Here is a 17,622-nt window from a genome sequence, read left to right as displayed (position 1 = left end):
ATATTTCCAAGTCAGGATGGTGTGAGATTTGGAGGGGAATGTGCAAGTGGTGTTGTTCCCATGTACCTGCTGCCCTTGTCCTTCTAGGTGGCAGAGGTCACAGGTTTGGAAGGAGCTGTCAAAGAAGCCTTGGCGAGTTGCTGCAGTGCATCCTGTGGATGGTACACACTGCAGCCACGGTGCACCGGCGGTGAAGGGAGTGAATGTTTAGGGTGGTGGATGGGGTACCAATCAAATGGGCTGGTTTGTCCTGGATGGTGTCGAGCTTCTTGAGTGTTGTTGGAGCTGCACACATCCAGGCAAGTGAAGAGTATTCCATCACACTCCCGACTTGTGCCTTGTAGATGGTGGAAAGGCTTTGGGGAGTCAGGAGGTGAGTCACTTGCCGCAGAATACCCATCCTCTGACCTGCTCTTGTAGCCACAGTATTTATGAGGCTGGTCCAGTTAAGTTTCTGGTCAATAGTGACCCCCAGGATGTTGATGGTGGGGGATTCGGCGATGGTAATGCCATTGAATGGCAAGGGGAGGTGGTTAGACTCTCTCTTGCTGGAGATGGCCATTGCCTGGCACGAATGTTACTTGCCACTTATCAGCCCAAGCCTGGATGTTGTCCAGGTCTTGCTGCATGCAGGCATGGGCTGCTTCATTATTTGAGGGGTTGTGAATGGAACTGAACACTGTGCAATCAGTGAACATCCCCATTTCTGACTTTATGATGGAGGGAAGGTCATTGATGAAGCAGCTGAAGATGGTTGGGCCAAGGACACTGCCCTGAGGAACTCCTACAGCAACGTCCTGGGGCTGAGATGATTAGCCTCCAACAACCACTATCATCTTCCTTTGTGCTAGGTATGACTCCAGCCACTGAAGAATTTTCCCCAATTCCCACTGACTTCAATTTTACTAGGGCTCCTTGGTGCCACACTCGGTCAAATGCTGCCTTGATATCGGGGCAGTCACTCACACCTCACCTCTGGAATTCACCTCTTTTGTCCACGTTTGGACCAAGGCTGTAATGAGGTCTGGAGCCGAATGGTCCTGGCGGAATCTAAACTGCAAAGCACTGGTGAGCAGGTTATTGGTGAGTAAGTGCCACTTGATAGCACTGTCGACGACACCTTCCATCACTTTGCTGATGATTGAGAGTAGACTGATGGGGTGGTAATTGGCCGGATTGGATTTGCCCTGCTTTTTGTGGACAGGTCATATCTGGGCAATTTTCCACATTGTCAGGTAGATGCCAGTATTGTCGATGTACTGGAACAGCTTGGCCATAGGCACGGCTAGTTCTGGAGCACAAGTCTTCAGCACTAAACCGGGATGTTGTTGGGGCCCATAGCCTTTGCTGTATCCAGTGCAGTCAGCCATTTCTTGATATCATGTGGAGTGAATCGAATTGGCTGAAGCCTGACTTCTGTGATGGTGGGGATATCGGGAGGAGGCTGAGATGGATCATCCACTCGGCACTTCTGGCTGAAAATGGTTGCAAACGCTTCAGCCTTGTCTTTTGCACTCACGTGCTGGACTCCGCCATCATTGAGGATGGGGATGTTCACGGAGCCTCCTCTTCCCGTTAGTTGTTTAATTGTTCACCGCCATTCATGCCTGGACATGGCAGGACTGCAGGGCTTTGATCTGATCCGTTGTTTGTGGAATCGCTTAGCTCTGTCTATAGCATGTTGCTTGCGCTGTTTAGCATGCATGTAGTCCTGTGTTGTAGCTTCACCAGGTTGGCACCTCATTTTAGGTACACCTGGTGCTGCTCCTGGCATGCTCTTCTACACTCCTCATTGAACCAGGGTTAATCCCCTGGCTTGTTGGTAATGATAGAGTGAGGAATATGCAGGGCCACAAGGTTACAGATTGTGCTGGAATACAATTCTGTTGCTGAAGGCCCACAGCACCTCATGGATGCCCAGTTGTGAGCTGCTAGATCGGTTCTGAATCTATCCCATTTAGTATGGTGGTAGTGTCACGCAACCCATTGGACAGTGTCCTCAGTGTGAAGACGGGACTTCGTCTCCACAAGGACTGTGCAGTGGTCACTCCTACCAATACTGTCATGGACAGATGCATCTGCGACAGGTAGATTGGTGAGGACGAAGTCAAGTAGACTTTTTTTCCTCGTGTTAGTTCGCTCACTACCTGCCGCAGGCCTAGTCTGGCAGATATGTCCTTCGGGACTCGGCCAGCTTGGTCAGTAGCGGTGCTACAGAGCCATTCTTGGTGATAGACATTGAAGTCCTCCACCCAGAGTACACTCTGTGCCCTTGCTACCCTCAGTGCTTCCTCCAAGTGGTGCTCAACATGAAGGAGGACTGATTCATCAGCTGAGGGAGGGCAGTAAGTGGTAATCAGCAGGTTTCCTTGCCCATGTTTGACCTGATGCCATGAGATTTCATGGGGTCCGGAGTCAATGTTGAGGAATCCCAGGGCCACTCCCTCCTGACTGCATACCACAGTGCCGCCACCTCTGGTGGGTCTGTCCCGCCGGTGGGGCAGGACATACCTAGGGATGGTGATGGAAGAGTCTGGGATGTTGGCTGAAAGGTCTGATTCTGAGAGTATGGCTATATCAGGCTGTTGCTTGACTAGTCTGTGGGACAACTCTCAATTTTGGCACAAGTCCCCAGATGTTAGTGAGAACGACTTTGCAGGTTCGACTGGGCTTGGTTTGCTTTTGTCATGTCCAGTGCCTAGTGGTCCGATGCCGGGTGGTCCGTCCGGTTTTATTCTTATTGTGACTTTCTGTAGCGAGATTGTACAACTGAGTGGCTTGCTAGGCCATTTCAGAGGGCGATTAATAATCAACCACATTGCTGTGGGTCTGGAGTCACATATAGGCCAGACCAGACTTAGATGAAGGAACCAAGTGTAATGTATCCAAGTTTGCTGACGACACAAAGCTAGGTGGGAAAGTAAGCCGTGAGGACACAAAGAGTCTGCAAAGGGATATAGACAGGTTAAGTGAGTGGACAAGAAGGTGGCATATGGAGTATGATGTGGGGAAATGTGAGGTTATTCACTTTGGTAGGAAGAATGGAAAAACAGAATATTTTTTAAATGGTGAGAAACTATTAAATGTCACTGTTCAGAGGGATTTTTGGTGTCCTTTTACATGAAACACAAAGTTAACATACAGGTATAGCAAGCAATTAGGAAGGCAAATGGTATGTTGGCCACTATTGCAAGGGGGTTGGAGTACAAGAGTAAGGAAGTCTTGCTGCAATTGTACAGGGCTTTGGTGAGACCACACCTGGGCTACTGTGTATAGTTTTAGTCTTCTTACCTAAGGAAGGATATACTTGCCTTAGAGGCAGTGCAACAAAGGTTCACTAGATTGATTCCTGGGATGCAAGGGTTGTCCTGTGAAGAGAGATTGAGTAGAATGGGCCTATACTCTCTGGAGTTTAGAAGAATGAGGGGCGATCTCATTGAAACTTATACAAATCTGAAAAGGTTTGACAGGGTAGATACTGGGAGATTGTTTCCCTTGGCTGGAGAGTCTAAAACTAGGGGGTATAGTCTCAGGATAAGGGGGCGGCCATTTAGGACAGAGATGAGGAGGAATTTCTTCACTCAGAGGGCTGTGAAACTTCAGAATTCTCTGCCCCAGAGGGTTGTGGACGCTCAGTTGTTGGGTATATTCATGACTGAGATTGATAGATTTTTGGACTCTAGGGGAATCAAGGGATATGGGGATCGGGCAGTAAAGTGGAGTTAGACCATAAGAGACAGGAGCAGGAGTAGGCCATTCGGCCCCTCGAGCCTGCTCCGCCATTCAATGGGATCATGGCTGATCTGATTTTTACCTCAACTCCACTTTCCCACCCTTTCCCCATATCCTTTGACTCCCTTGCTGATCAAAAATTTGTCTAACTCAGCCTTGAATGTATTCAATGGCTCAGCCTCCACAGCTTTTTGGGGTAAAGAATTCCAAAGATTCACAACCCTCTGGGAGAAGAAAGTCCTCCTCATTTCCGTCTTGAACGGGCAACCCCTTATTCTGAGACTATGCCTCCTATTTTAGATTCCCCCATGAGGGGTAACATCCTCTCAGCATCTATCCTATCGAGTTCCCTCAGAATCTTGTATGTTTCAACAAGATCTCCTCTCATTCTTCTAAACGCCAATGAGTATAGACCCAACCTGTTCAATCTTTCCTCATAAGACAACCCTTCCATACCCAGAATCAACCTAGTGAACCTTCTCTGAACTGCCTCCAATGCAAGCATGACGTCAAAGATCAGCCATGATCTTATTGAATGGCAGAGCAGGCTCGAGGGGCAGTCTTGCCGACTCCTATTTCTTATGTTCTAAGCAGGTGCCCTTGATAAGCAAGTACAGTATAAGTGGTGGGGACTGTATACAATTTGAGGCTCATACTCAAAAGTATGATGAGGGGAGATTTTTTTCTAATAATTACAGGTAAGCTTCCCAACCTGTGACACTGCATCAGAAAAGGCAGCATTTTTATAGTACATAACTGCTGTAATCACACACCAAGTTGGGAGCAGCAAAAGGTTATTCAGCCCATCAAGCCACACATGACTGTTTGATCCTAGATCCTCTGTCCCACCGGGGAGGAAGCTGGGGCTGTTTTAAACCAAGGGCACTGGTTTGCAGTTTTCATGGGAAAACTGATAGAATTGTGGAACATGATTCAGAAAATACTGGAATCCTCCAAAATAAAAATGGAAGCACACTGGCCCCCAGCTCTGTACAATCCCCTACCAGGCAGTGGCGCCTCTACCCTACCTGTGGGCACCAGCAGGGCCGGGAGCAGTGACACAGCCCAGGCTAACTAACTAACTATGGGTCCGCCCGATTCTGACACACCCGGGACAGCAATGACCCAGGCCCCAACCTCTCACCTGCCTCACTGACAGCGAGATGTTCTCCAGGATCCGGTCCTTCACTTTCAGGGGCTCCATCCTGGCGGCCTCCGCATCCTCACCGTCACTGACAGGCCCTGGCCGCCACCGCCGCCGCGCCCGCCGCGCCGCGCTTCGTCTCACCTCCCTCCGGCGGCCGGGCCGCGCGCTCCCGGGGACAGCACTGCGCGCGTGACCACGCGCCACGCACAGGAAGTGACACCACCAAAGAACATCCAAAAACAACGACGTGACAACAACTCGCGCAGCGTGCTACATCTCATGACAGGCAAGTGGGCGGGGCTTGCTGTACTCGTCATCGACGCGCGGGCTAGCGACCGCCCTTAAGGGGCGGGGTTTAATCTGCCATTCATTCTCAACGGGCGGGGTTTACTCAATGAGCGGAGTTCGGTCGCTGCTGCTTTGGCGGGAGTTTGAGTGTAAATAAATCCGCGGGTGAAATTAACCCTTTGATCACTGGGGAGATTTGGAATCCATCGCCAGCGAGGTGGTGGATGCCCTCGTGCCCTCCACCGAGTCTCCCCTCATCCCTGTCGAGGAACTCCGGGAGTTTGTGGCCGGTTGCCACTGTCGTCGCGACGGTGTCCGGCTGGCCCTCCACCGTCGGTCTGCTGATCCGTTCGTTCCGGGCTACTTGAGTCACCTCGCCAGCACTTCGAGCGGGGTGGCCATCTTGTTGGCCCCGACTTTTCAGCCGGAGATCTTGTTGGGGGGGGGGGGGGGGTCAAGGAGCCGGTGCCGGGCCGCTTGCTCCATGTAGACCTTCGCCTCGGGGACGTGCCGCATCATCTGGTGAACGTTCACGCCCCCTGGTACCGGTGCTCAGCAAGCGAGCTTCTTTGAAGAAGTGTCCACTTACCTCAACTCCGTCGACGCTGGCGAGTGCATTGTCCTCGGAGTGGGTGGGGGGGGGGGGGGTGTGGATTTTAACCGTACCCTCGAGGCGAGGGTCTGCTCCAGTCCCCGCGCTGCCGGTTGGCGACGGAGAAGTTGAGGGACCTGGTCGGATCCTTCAACTTGGTGGACGTCTGGCGGAATCTCCATCCCAACTCCAGCCAATTCACCTTTGTGAGGGCTGGAGGATGGAGGTCCAGAATTGACTGCCTGTACGTTTCACGGGCATATGCCTCCTGCATCCAGTTGGCCTCCATACGGCCATTGCTGTGCTCGTTCCACCACCTGGTGCGGATGGAGTTCACTCTACTCCGTGCTCGGGCGGGGTCCGCGTACTGGCACTTTAACAACCAGCTGCTGGAGGACGCGCGATTCCGGGACCAGTTCCGTCGATTCTGGACTGACTGGGGAAGGAAGCAGGGAGGCTTCTCTTCCTTGAGGCTATGGTGGGACGTGGGCAAGGCTCACGTCCGTCTCTTCTGTCAAGAGTACACGAGGGGGTGGACCAAGAGGCGGGAGTCCGAGGTCAGGTGGTTGGAGCAGGAGGTGCTTGGCCTGGAGTCCCGTCTCAGTCAAACCGCCGAGGATCCGGCCCTGCAGCGGGAGTCTGAAGAGAAGAAGGGCGCTCTGAAGGACCTGCAACTGGTCGTGTCCCGAGGAGCGTACATGAGGTCACGGCTCCAGCTCTTTCGGGACTTGGACCGCAGCTCCCCCTCCTTCTACTCGCTGGAAAAGCGGCAGGGGGTCAGTAGGCAGCTCCTTACTCTGCTGGCTGACGACCGGTCCCTCGTCTCGGACCCAGAGGGGGTCAGTGCCTGGGCACGGGCTGACTACGAGGCTCTGTTCTCTCAGGATCCGTTCAGCGAGGATGCGCGCAGTTTTGTGGGAGGACCTGCCGAAGGTCGGCCCGGAGGGCACCAACTGGCTGGACGCTCCGCTAACCCTGGCGTAGCTGACCGGTGCCCTCCACCAGCTCTCTAGGGGGAAATCCCCGGAGTTGGACGGGCTGACCGTGGAGTTCCTCAGGGCATTCTTGGACGTCCTGGCGGTCGTCATCCTGCTGCCGAAGAAGGGGGATCTCCATCACCTTAAAAGCTGGCACCCGGTCTCCCTCCTCAGCACGGATTATAAGGTCTTCGCCAAGGCGATGTCTGCTCGCCTTGGCACCGTGCTAGCCCACATGATCCACCACGACCAGTCCTACACGGTCCCGGGCCAAAGATTCCACAATAACATCCACCTCGTCCAGGACCTGATCCACTATTCCCCGACAGCTGGTCTGTCGGTAGCCTTCCTCACCCTGGATCAGGAGAAGGCATTCGATGGGGTGCATCACGAGTACTTATTCGGGACTCTGCGCGCATTCGGGTTCGGGTCGCAATTCGTCGCCCGGATCCAACTTCTGTATGATGACACGGAGCGTCTGGTTAAGGTTAACGGACCCTTGACGGCGCCCCTTCGTTTCTGGAGAAGAGTGCATCAGGGGTGCCCCATGTCCAGCCAATTATACGCCGTCTTCATGGAGCCTTTCCTGCACCTCTTGCGGAAGAGGTTGTCGGGACTGGCTCTGCGCGAGCCGGGCGTGGAGGTCGTCCTTTCGGCTTACGCCGATGACGTGCTTCTCGTGGTCACGGATCCCGTTGACTTGCGAAGGATGTGCGAGTGCCAAAAGGTGCACTCTGCCACGTCCTCCGGAAGGATCAACTGGGAGAAATGTTCCGGGCTCCTGGTGGGTCAGTGGCGGGCGGACCCCCTGCCGGAGGAGCTACGGCCTTTTGCCTGGAGCACCACGCACCTGTGGTACCTGGGAGTCTACCTTAGCCCTGCCGAGGAATCCTGGCAGGCGAACTGGCAAGAGCTGGAGGCCAAAGTCACCGCTGGCCTAGGGCGCTGGACAGGGTCGAGTGTTGGTCATAAACCAACTGGTAGCCTCATTGTTGTGGTACTGGTTGGTCACTTTGATCCCTCCTCCTGAGTTTGTCGCCAAGATTCAGAAGAAGCTCGTCGACTTCTTCTGGGCTAAAAGGATGCACTGGGTCGCTGCTGCGGTCCTGAGTCTCCAGCTTAGGGAGCGCGGTCAGGGGCTGGTGTGCGTCCTCACCCAGGTAGTGACTTTCCGCCTTCGGACCCTCCAGCGATACCTGTACGTTGAGGATCCTCCAAGATGGTGTGCGCTGGCGATGTATTTCTTCCACCAGCTGCACGGCCTGAATTACGACACGCAGCTCCTGTTTATCACGTTGCCGAGCGGCCGCGCGTCCTTGCGGGAGCTTTTACCAGGATCTGATCGGGGTCTGGAATATGGTTGCCTCCTGCTGGTGCTCTCCCCCGTCGGGGGTAGCGGCTGTCCTGCAGGAGCCGCTGCTCAGGAATACGCTCCTCCATGGTTTTGGCTTCGGTGGCACGTGGCTGACGGAGGAGAGGGCCCTGGATGGCGGAGGGGCGGGTTGGATAGCGCCAGGGATACTGGCCGCACGGATGTCCTTGCGCCATGTCTGGGACGCTGCCACCGCCATCCGGGCGTTGAAAGTGGCACTCGGCCCTGACTCCACTCGGTGTGTGGAGGAGGCTGAAGCGTGTGGAGCCATCCCGTCCAAACTGACCCCCGTTCAGACAGAATTCCTCATCGGCGCCAGGCCCCGAAACCTCCCTTGTTGTGAGGCTGTGCCTCACAACTTGAGCCGTCTCTCGGAAATCTCCTCCGTGCCATTTCACTCTGCATGGAGGGGTTTCCTGTACGGGCTGCTCCTGCACACTCTCCACTTCCTCGCCCTCGTCTTTCGCCAGGACATGCCCTGGCGTACCATCCTGCCCTCCGGCGGAGGCGGGGGTCCCCAGCGGAGGGCTCTCTACTCGGGGGTCCTCACATGAGCCATTGGGGATCTGGGGTGGAGAGTGTTGCACGGAGCAGTCACAACCAATAGGCGTTTAAGCCATTTCATGGGCTCCCAGACCGCCTGCAATTTCTGCGGCCTGGATGAGTCCGTGTTTCATTTATTCACAGGGTGTGGGAGACTGCAGCCCCTGTTCCACTATTTAAGGGGGCTGCTTCTCAAGTTCTGGCCCACGCTCCTGATCTTTGGCCGCCCGGTGAGGAGGGGGGCGGGCAAGTCGGGGGACATCCTCATGGGCCTGCTCCTGGGCCTGTCCAAGGTGGCTATCCACAGGTCCAGGTTAGTCGCGGCCCGTGGGGGTGGTCGCTCCGACTGTCTGCCTTTCTTCCACGGCATTCTCCGCGCCCAGGTGGCCCTGGAGAGGGAGCACGAGGTGTCTGCCGGTACGCTTGAGGCTTTCCGCGACTGGTGGGCACCGCAGGGGCTGGAGTGCATCCTGGATCGTCACAATAAAATTATTATTTGACACTGTTATTTGGTTTTTGATTTGTTTTGAATAAAACACACCCGAACCCCCCCCCCCCACCCCGCCTTATAAAAGGGGGGCCTACAAACAGAAAAAAAAGAGAACAAAACCCTTTGACGCGGACAGCTATGAAGAGAGACTGGGAAGATTGGGTTTGTTTTCCTTGGAGCAGAGGAGGCTGAGGGGGGACATGATTGAGGTGTACAAAATTATGAGGGGCACAGATAGGATGGATACTAAGGAGCTTTTTCCCTTCGTTGAGGGTTCTATAACAAGGGGACATAGATTCAAGGTAAAAGGCGGGAGGTTTAGAGGGGATTTGAGAAAGAACTTTTTCACCCAGAGGGTGGTTGGAGTCTGGAACTCACTGTCTGAAGGGGTTGTGGAGGCAGGAACCCTCACAACATTCAAGAAGCATTTGGATGAGCACTTGAAATGCCATAGCATACAAGGCTACAGACCAAATGCTGGAATATGGGATTAGAGTAGACAGGGCTTGATGGCCGGCGCGGACACGATGGGCCGAAGGGCCTCTATCCGTGCTGTATAACTCTATGACTCTATGACACCGTGCCATTTATTTTGAACACCAGATGGTGCCATTCAGCTATTTAAATATCAAATCTAACAAGTATTAACACACATCTACAGGTCCAGGATAGAGGCCACCGGGTGCTGGAAGATGGGATTAGAATGGGCACCTGGTTGTTCTTCGAGCCGGCGCGGACACGATGGGCCGAATGGCCCCCTTCTGTGCTGTATCTTTTCTATGGTTCTGTGGCCCATGGGAGCGGTCGCTCCGACTGTCTCCGCGCCCAGGTGGCTTGGCCCTGGAGAGGGAGCACACGACCAACGGGCACCGCATAGACTGGTGTGCATCATCAACAGCAATCATAAAATTATGATTTAACTTGGTTTCCTTTGATCCATTAAAAAAAACAAGTATTAACACAAATTATTCTTATTTCAGATTTCCAACATCAGCAGTTTTTAAAAAAATGTTTAGTGGTTTTGATAGAGTAGATAGGGAGAAACTGTTTCCACTGGCAGGAGAGTCAGTAACCAGAGGACACAGATTTGAGGTAATTGGCAAAGAACCAGAGGGGAGATGAGAATTTTTTTAATGCAGCCGATTGTTATGATCTGGAATGCACTGCCTGAAAGGGTGTTGGCAGAAGATTTAATAACAACTTTCAACACAGAATTGGATAAATACTTGAAAAGGAAAAAAAAAATGCAGGGCTATGGGGAAAGAACAGGGGATTGGGACTAATTGGATAGCACTTTCAAAGAGCTGCCACAGGCATGATGGGCCGAATGGCTTCCTTTTGTGCTGTATGATTCTATGATTCTCTTCTGAAGGTACTGGCTGGTTACTGGTCTTGTGGTTGCCAGGCGTCCTTCAGTACCTCACCCAAAAGTCCATTCTCCATATGTGAGTTTCGGCAGGATATTGAACCGTGAAGGATATCTCAGCTGACCCTGATTCTACAAGCACTTTCCTGCAGAGATCACTAGATACTGATCAGTAGCAGGAATCCTAGCTGATTTTTACCCCACTCTAACCCAGGGGCCCTGAGGCTAATTGTAGCACCCCTGCAGCTGCCCCAGCTCTGATCAACACAGATTAGGGAGCAAATCTGGGACCTTCTTCTCTGTATAGTTCAGCTACTTACTGGATAAAGTCACTGAGCCATCAGGAATATGCCAAAGTTACATTTTTATTGTTCAGCCAATGCCATTGCCAGTCACCTACTAAAAGGGGCAAGAGCCTCCGTAACAAAGTCTTCGAACAGAAAGTACATAATGAATGACGCCACTTTTATCGAATTGCCCCGAACTCGCCACCACCCTTCACACCATCACATCTCGAACCTGTGCTGCATAATATGAAACCTGGTACCGCAGCTGGCTACGACAACATAGACCTTGAATAGTTGGAGAACCTTGGTCCACAAGCTTGTAATTGGCTATCACTTTTCTTCACTCGTATTGTCCTTGAAGGCTGGATTCCAGCAGTATGACGCAAAGCAAATATCACCGACCTACTTAAGCTAGGCAAGGATCCACAGTTAGTAGCGGGCTACAGACAAATTCCCTTCTGTGTGTTTTCAATCAACTGGTTCTCCATAGCATATCTCCAGTAGTCCAGACCAAGCTGGTTTCCGCCATGGTCACAGCCCTTTTGACCAAGTACTCGTCCTAACCTCCTTCATTGAAAATGGCTTTCAAAAAAACCTTAAGACTGGTGTTGTCTTCCTCTGTCTAACATTAGCCTATAACACTTTCTGTCTTCTGGCAAAAATATCGTAGGTCCTGCCATATTGGGCCTCCTGCTTGGTTGAATTACTGCTGCGAGGCCACCGTTTCAAAGCACACATGGCTGACTGCACCAACTCGTGGAAATGCCAAAGCAATGACCTACCTCAGGGATCGGTTCTAGCACCACTCCTTTTAAAATGATACATAAATGACCTGCCTGTGACCAGATCGTGGAAATTCTGCTCTGCTGATGACAGTGCCTTTGCTGCTCAAGGTGGTGACTTTTCCACTCTGGAAACCACACTCACTAATGATATAAACCTTATGGAGGAGTACTTCTTCAACCAAGTGCCACAAAGACTGTGCCCTCTGTAATTCACTTGCACGATGCTAGTGCCATTCGTGGACTCACTATCATCCTAATAACTCAATTTCTTAAACAGGATGCTCAATCTTTTTACATGGGCGTCACTCTCGACTGGTTACTAACCTACAAAAACCATCTACTGAAAACTACTGAGAGAGTCAAAAGCCAAAATAAGCTAATTGGCAAACTTGCCGGCTCTGCCTGGAGAGCAAACGCTCAAGGGATCAGTGAGCAAAGGGTGACCAAGAATTGGTCATGGGAGGGGGAGAGGATGGGGAAATGTGGGGTGGATGCTAATCACTATGGGGATAGGGAAGCTGAAATCTGCATAGTGGGGGAGATGCAAGGGTAAGGGTTCTGCCACATAGCAGGGTCCGAAAGCCAAAACACTGCTCATTGGGTGGGAGGGGGAGAACTTCTGCTTGGTGGGTGGGGGGACAGTAATGATGCTCATGGTGGGGGGTGGGGTAGGGAAGGAAGGCCCAGAGTGTTAGTCATTGCAAGTTAGGTGGTTTGATATCCTAAGTGCGGAGTAAAGGCTATTTACCTGGTGTGTGGGGAAATGGAGCAGAATTGTTTCTCAGTTGGAGGGGTGTGGAAGGCCAAGAAGCTGATCAATGAGGGGAGCAGTGCTGATTTTCTGCTTAGTGACATGGGGAGCATTCAGAAACAAAATTTCTGCTTGTTGGGGAGGAGACACAAAATGATTCTCAGTGGGGGGGGGGGGAAACAGGTGTTTGGAGGGCAAGGTGACAGTGGCCAAAACAAGGGGGGCTACGGAAATGTGCCATGGCCACGAAGGGAAGAGAGGAGTTAGGAAGAAAGAAAGAACTTGCATTTATATAGCGCCTTTCATGACCTCAGGACATCCCAAAGCCCTTTACAGCCAATTAAATATTTTTGAAGTGTAGTAATGTAGGAAACATCAAGGTCCTACAATCAGCAATAAAATAATAACCAGACAATCTGTTTTAGTGATAAATATTGGTCAGGATTCCCTGATCTTCGAAAAAGTGCCATGGGATCTTTTACATCCACCTGAGAGGGTCAATAGAGCCTCAGTTTAACATCTCATTCATAAGACAACACCTCTGACTGTACAGCACTCCCTCAGTACTACATTGAAGTGTCAGTCTAGATTATGTGCTGCAAGTCTCTGGAGTGGGGCTTGAACCCATGACCTTCTAGGTTCCAAGAGACAAGATTGCTACCCACTGAGCCAAAGCTAACACCATTCAGAAACCCCCGTAACGGGCCAGTGATATGACATTGGTGTGAGTGTGTTGCAGGGCGGTCCATGAAAAAAGGTTGTGTTCACAAGGCCTGACAAACAGAGGATTGGGAGGGAGGGAAGCAGCCGAGCAGGAGGCCGGGGGGAGCCATGTATGAAAATGGTCTGCAGAAGAGACTTGAGGCTGTGGGGCCTGGCAAAAGGGGGCTGCGTGGGGTAACCTCATTTTAATGGATGATGTCCCCTAAGGGGTTCCCAGGGCTGGATGATTGAGCTCCTGATGGCACCCACAAATCTGTGTGATGGAGAGCCGTTCGGCGAGCGAGGGAAAGATAGAAGATCTCAGTCTAGGAAAGCGAGAAGGGACCAAATAATTTACATAATATTTTGCATTTAATTAAAAACTAAAATTCTTACCTTCCTTTACCGACTTTTACCAGCATGGCTGCTACCTAAAAAACTTAGGCTGCTCCACAGTGACATTGGGTGGCCAGAGCTTTCAGCTGCATGCAGACTCAGCCATTTTTTTTAACATATTAACTCATAATATACAACTAGGGTAGCGGTTGGTCTTTCATTTAACATTGGGAGGCAAACAATTGTTGCCAAACTGTCACATAACATTATGCTTACAGCACCTCCTGCTGGTGTCGGAACTTTGGAATTTTGAGACCACTCACAATTTTTAATTTATAATAGTTACGCTCTTGTGAAGGGCTTTCGGACGTTTTACTACGTTAAAGGCGCTATATAAATGGAAGTCATTGTTGTGTAGATAACTGAACCACAGAAAATTGGATGCAATCAGCACATTGCATTTCTGGCCAGCTTTGCAGTTGCTTTAACCATTTCATAGAATCATAGAATCATGCAGCACAGATGGAGACCATTCAGCCCTTCGTGTCTGTGCCGGCTTTTTGAAAGAGCTATCCAATTAGTCCCACTGCCCTGCTCTTAGCCCATAGCCCAGCAAATTTTTCCTTTTCATGTATATATTCCATTCCCTTTTGAAAGTTACTATTGAATCTGCTTCCACCGCCCTTTCAGGCAGTGCATTCCAGATCATAACAACCCATTGCATAAAAATATTCTCCACATCTCCCCTCTGGTTCTTTTGCCAATTACCTTAAATCTGTGTCCTCTGGTTACCGACCCTCCTGTCAGTGGAAAAAGTTCCTCCTTATTTACTCTATCAAAACCCTTCTTAATTTTGAACACCTCTATTAAATCTCCCCTTAACCTTCTCTGTTCTAGGGAGAACAATCCCAGCTTCTCCAGTCTCTCCACATAACGGAAGTCCCTCTTCCCTGGTATCATTCTAGTAAATCTCCGCTGCACCCTCTCTAAGCCCTGGACAAGTGTGGTTTAGCATAACTTCCTTTTTTTTCATTCGTTCATGTGATGTGGGCGTCGCTGGTAAGGCCAGCATTTATTGCCCATCCCTTGAGCAGGTGGTGGTGAGCCGCCTTCTTGAACCGCTGCAGTCCGTGTGGTGAAGGTTCTCCCACAGTGCTGTTAGGAAGGGAGTTCCAGGATTTTGATCCAGTGACGATGAAGGAACGGCGATATATTTCCAAGTCGGGATGGTGTGTGACTTTTTTTTTATTCGTTCATGGGATGTGGGCGTCACTGGTGAGGCCAGCATTTATTGCCCATCCCTAATTGCCCTTGAGAAAGTGGTGGTGAGCCACCTTCTTGAACTGCTGCAGTCCGTGTGGTGTAGGTTCTCCCACAGTGCTGGTAGGAAGGGAGTTGCAGGATTTTGACCCAGCGACGATGAAGGAACAGCGATATATTTCCAAGTCGGGATGGTGGTATTGATGGTGGTGTTGTTCCCATGTGCCTGCCGCCCTTGTCTTTCTAGGTGGTAGAGGTCGCGGGTGTGGGAGGTGCTGTCAAAGAAGCCTCGGTGAGTTGCTGCAGTGCATCCTGTGGATGGTACACACTGCAGCCACTGTGCGCCGGTGGTGAAGGGAGTGATTGTTTAGGTTGGTGGATAGGGTGCCAATCAAGCGGGCTGCTTTGTCTTGGATGGTGTCGAGCTTCTTGAGTGTTGTTGGAGCTGCATTCATTCCGGCAAGTGGAGAGTATTCCATCACACTCCTGACTTGTGCTTTGTAAATGGTGGAAAGGCTTTGGGGAATCAGGAGATGAGTCACTCGCCACAGAATACCCAGCCTCTGACCTGCTCTTGTAGCCACAGTATTTATGTGGCTGGTCCAGTTACGTTTCTGGTCAATGGTGACCCCCAGGATGTTGATGGTGGGGGACTCAGCGATGGTAATGCCGTTGAATGTCAAGGGGAGGTGGTTAGACTCTCTCTTGTTGGAGATGGTCATTGCCTGGCACTTGTCTGGTGCGAATGTTACTCGCCGCTTATCAGCCCAAGCCTGGATGTTGTCCAGGTCTTGCTGCATGCGGGCATGGACTGCTTCCTTATCTGAGGGGTTGCGAATGGAACTGAACACTGCAATCATCAGCGAACATCCCCATTTCTGACCTTTTAATGGAGGGAAGGTCATTGATGAAGCAGCTGAAGATGGTTGGGCCAAGGACACTGCCCTGGGGAACTCCTGCGGCAATGTCCTGGGGCTGAGATGATTGGCCTCCAACAATCACTACCATCTTCCTTTGTGCTAGGTATGACTCCAGCCACTGGAGAGTCTTCCTCCCCCCGATTCCCATTGACTTCAATTTTACTAGGGCTCCTTGGTGCCACACTCGGTCAAATGCTGCCTTGATGTCAAGGGCAGTCACTCTCACCTCACCTCTGGAATTCAGCTTTTTTGTCCATGCTTGGCTGTAATGAGGTCTGGAGCTGAGTGGTCCTGGCGGAACCCAAACTGAGCATCGGTGAGCAGGTTATTGGTGAGTAAGTGCCGCTTGATAGCACTGTCAATGACACCTTCCATCACTTTGCTGATGATTGGGAGTAGATTGATGGGGCTGTAATTGGCCGGATTGGATTTGTCCTGCTTTTTGTGGACAGGACATACCTGGGCAGTTTTCCACATTGTCGGGTAGATGCCAGTGTTGTAGCTGTACTGGAACAGTTGGCTAGAGGTGTGGCTAGTTCTGGAGCACAAGTCCTCAACACTACAGCCGGGATGTTGTCGGGACCCATAGCCTTTGTTGTATTCAGTGCACTCAGCCGTTTCTTGATGTCATGTGGAGTGAATCGAATTGGCTGACGACTGGCTTCTGTGATGGTGGGGATATCTGGAGGAGGCCGAGATGGATCATCTACTTGGCATATCTGGCTGAAGATGGTTGCAAACGCTTCAGCCTTGTCTTTTGCACTCACGTGCTGGACTCCACCATCATTGAGGATGGGGATGTTTACAGAGCCTCCTCCTCCCGTCAGTTGTTTAATTGTCCACCACCATTCACGACTGGATGCGGCAGGACTGCGGAGCTTTGATCTGATCCGTTGGTTGTGGAATCACTTAGCTTGGGTCTGAACTTCACTGGGATTGGAAAAGCTAGACTATTCAAACTCACACATATGTATGCACACACAAAGATATGTACAAGCACTCATAAACACACACACACTGAAATTTACGTACAACACAAATTTATGCATGCGCTCAAACTCATGCATACACACTGATACTCATGCACACCCACCATTTGTATATTACACAAACATGAGGACATTGAAATAGCCCCGTCTTTGCAGACATTACTAATAATAGGGAAGCTGGCCTTCCCGGAACACTCGTTCCAATGAATGAATTTCCTTTGACCAGACGTGAGGGTTTTGTTTCCATCTGACTCACGTAGCAAATGATATTGCAATGGACTGAGGCTGGCGGACCCTCATTTTCCAGAACTAGTGGCTGCAATTGTGAAACATAATCACTCACTTGTCCCATTGCACTGACGGGCTCCCTTACTGCTTCACGTTGAACTATGAGTGAGAGGAGTTCTGTCAAAGGATTATATTTAGATAAATGCTGTTTGGCAGGTTTACCATTAAACTGATGGCCCTAAATGGAGTGAATTGTCTGAGTAACAGTCTCCCATGGAACACTGCAGTTATTCCAGGATAGTCACTGACCTCAGCGCAGATACTTTGGGGCTTTCTTTAAGGAAATCAGCAGGATACTAATACAGGAAAAAGTTAATGGATGGCATCATCATGGCTGGGGTTGATAATCAGCATAGGTCGGGTGGAGGGGTTGAGGGTCGGTTATGAGAGTCAGTGTGGAATAGGGGTTGTGGTTAGAATTGGAGTTGCTGATTAGAGTTCATCAGGGCTGAGGTTGGGTTAGAGTTGATGGGGGCTGCGATTGTTGGTTACAGTTAGAGAGAATGGGGTTGCTTGTCAAATTTTGTTTGATAACGCTCCTGTGAAGCGTCTTTGGATGTTTTACCACGCTACATAAATGCAAGTTGTTGATGCTGAAGTTGATGGGGGCTGGAGGTCGCTAGTTGGAGTTGGTAAAACTACGGTTGCTGGTCAAATGATATGAGGCTAGGGTGGCTGGTTAGAGTTGGTGGGAGCAGAGATTGTTGGTTAGAATCGGTGGGGGCTTGTGTTGCTTGTTAGAGTCAGTGGAGGCAGGGGTTGTGCTGGTTAGAGTCAATGGGGTTGCTGGTTAGAGT

The 17,622-nt window shown here is 51.0% G+C and overlaps 1 protein-coding gene across 3 annotated transcripts in view; it reads right to left on the bottom strand.

The window, feature by feature from the left end:
• The window catches only part of plekhm2 (pleckstrin homology domain containing, family M (with RUN domain) member 2), a 63,882-nt gene extending 58,814 nt beyond the window's left edge, over nucleotides 1–5,068 (bottom strand). For all 3 annotated transcript variants that reach the window (XM_067970530.1, XM_067970531.1, XM_067970532.1), the window contains exon 1: nucleotides 4,877–5,068. In XM_067970530.1, coding sequence (XP_067826631.1) covers nucleotides 4,877–4,936 — 60 coding nt within the window. In that variant the 5' untranslated portion in view covers nucleotides 4,937–5,068. The remainder of the gene's footprint in view (nucleotides 1–4,876) is intronic.
• Between the last annotated feature and the right edge of the window lie 12,554 nt (nucleotides 5,069–17,622).

The sequence above is a fragment of the Heptranchias perlo genome, chromosome 32, assembly GCF_035084215.1.
Source record: "Heptranchias perlo isolate sHepPer1 chromosome 32, sHepPer1.hap1, whole genome shotgun sequence".
Lineage (NCBI taxonomy): Eukaryota > Metazoa > Chordata > Chondrichthyes > Hexanchiformes > Hexanchidae > Heptranchias > Heptranchias perlo.
Note: the sequence above shows the minus strand (reverse complement) of the source record. Positions and strands in the feature narration are given on the sequence as shown.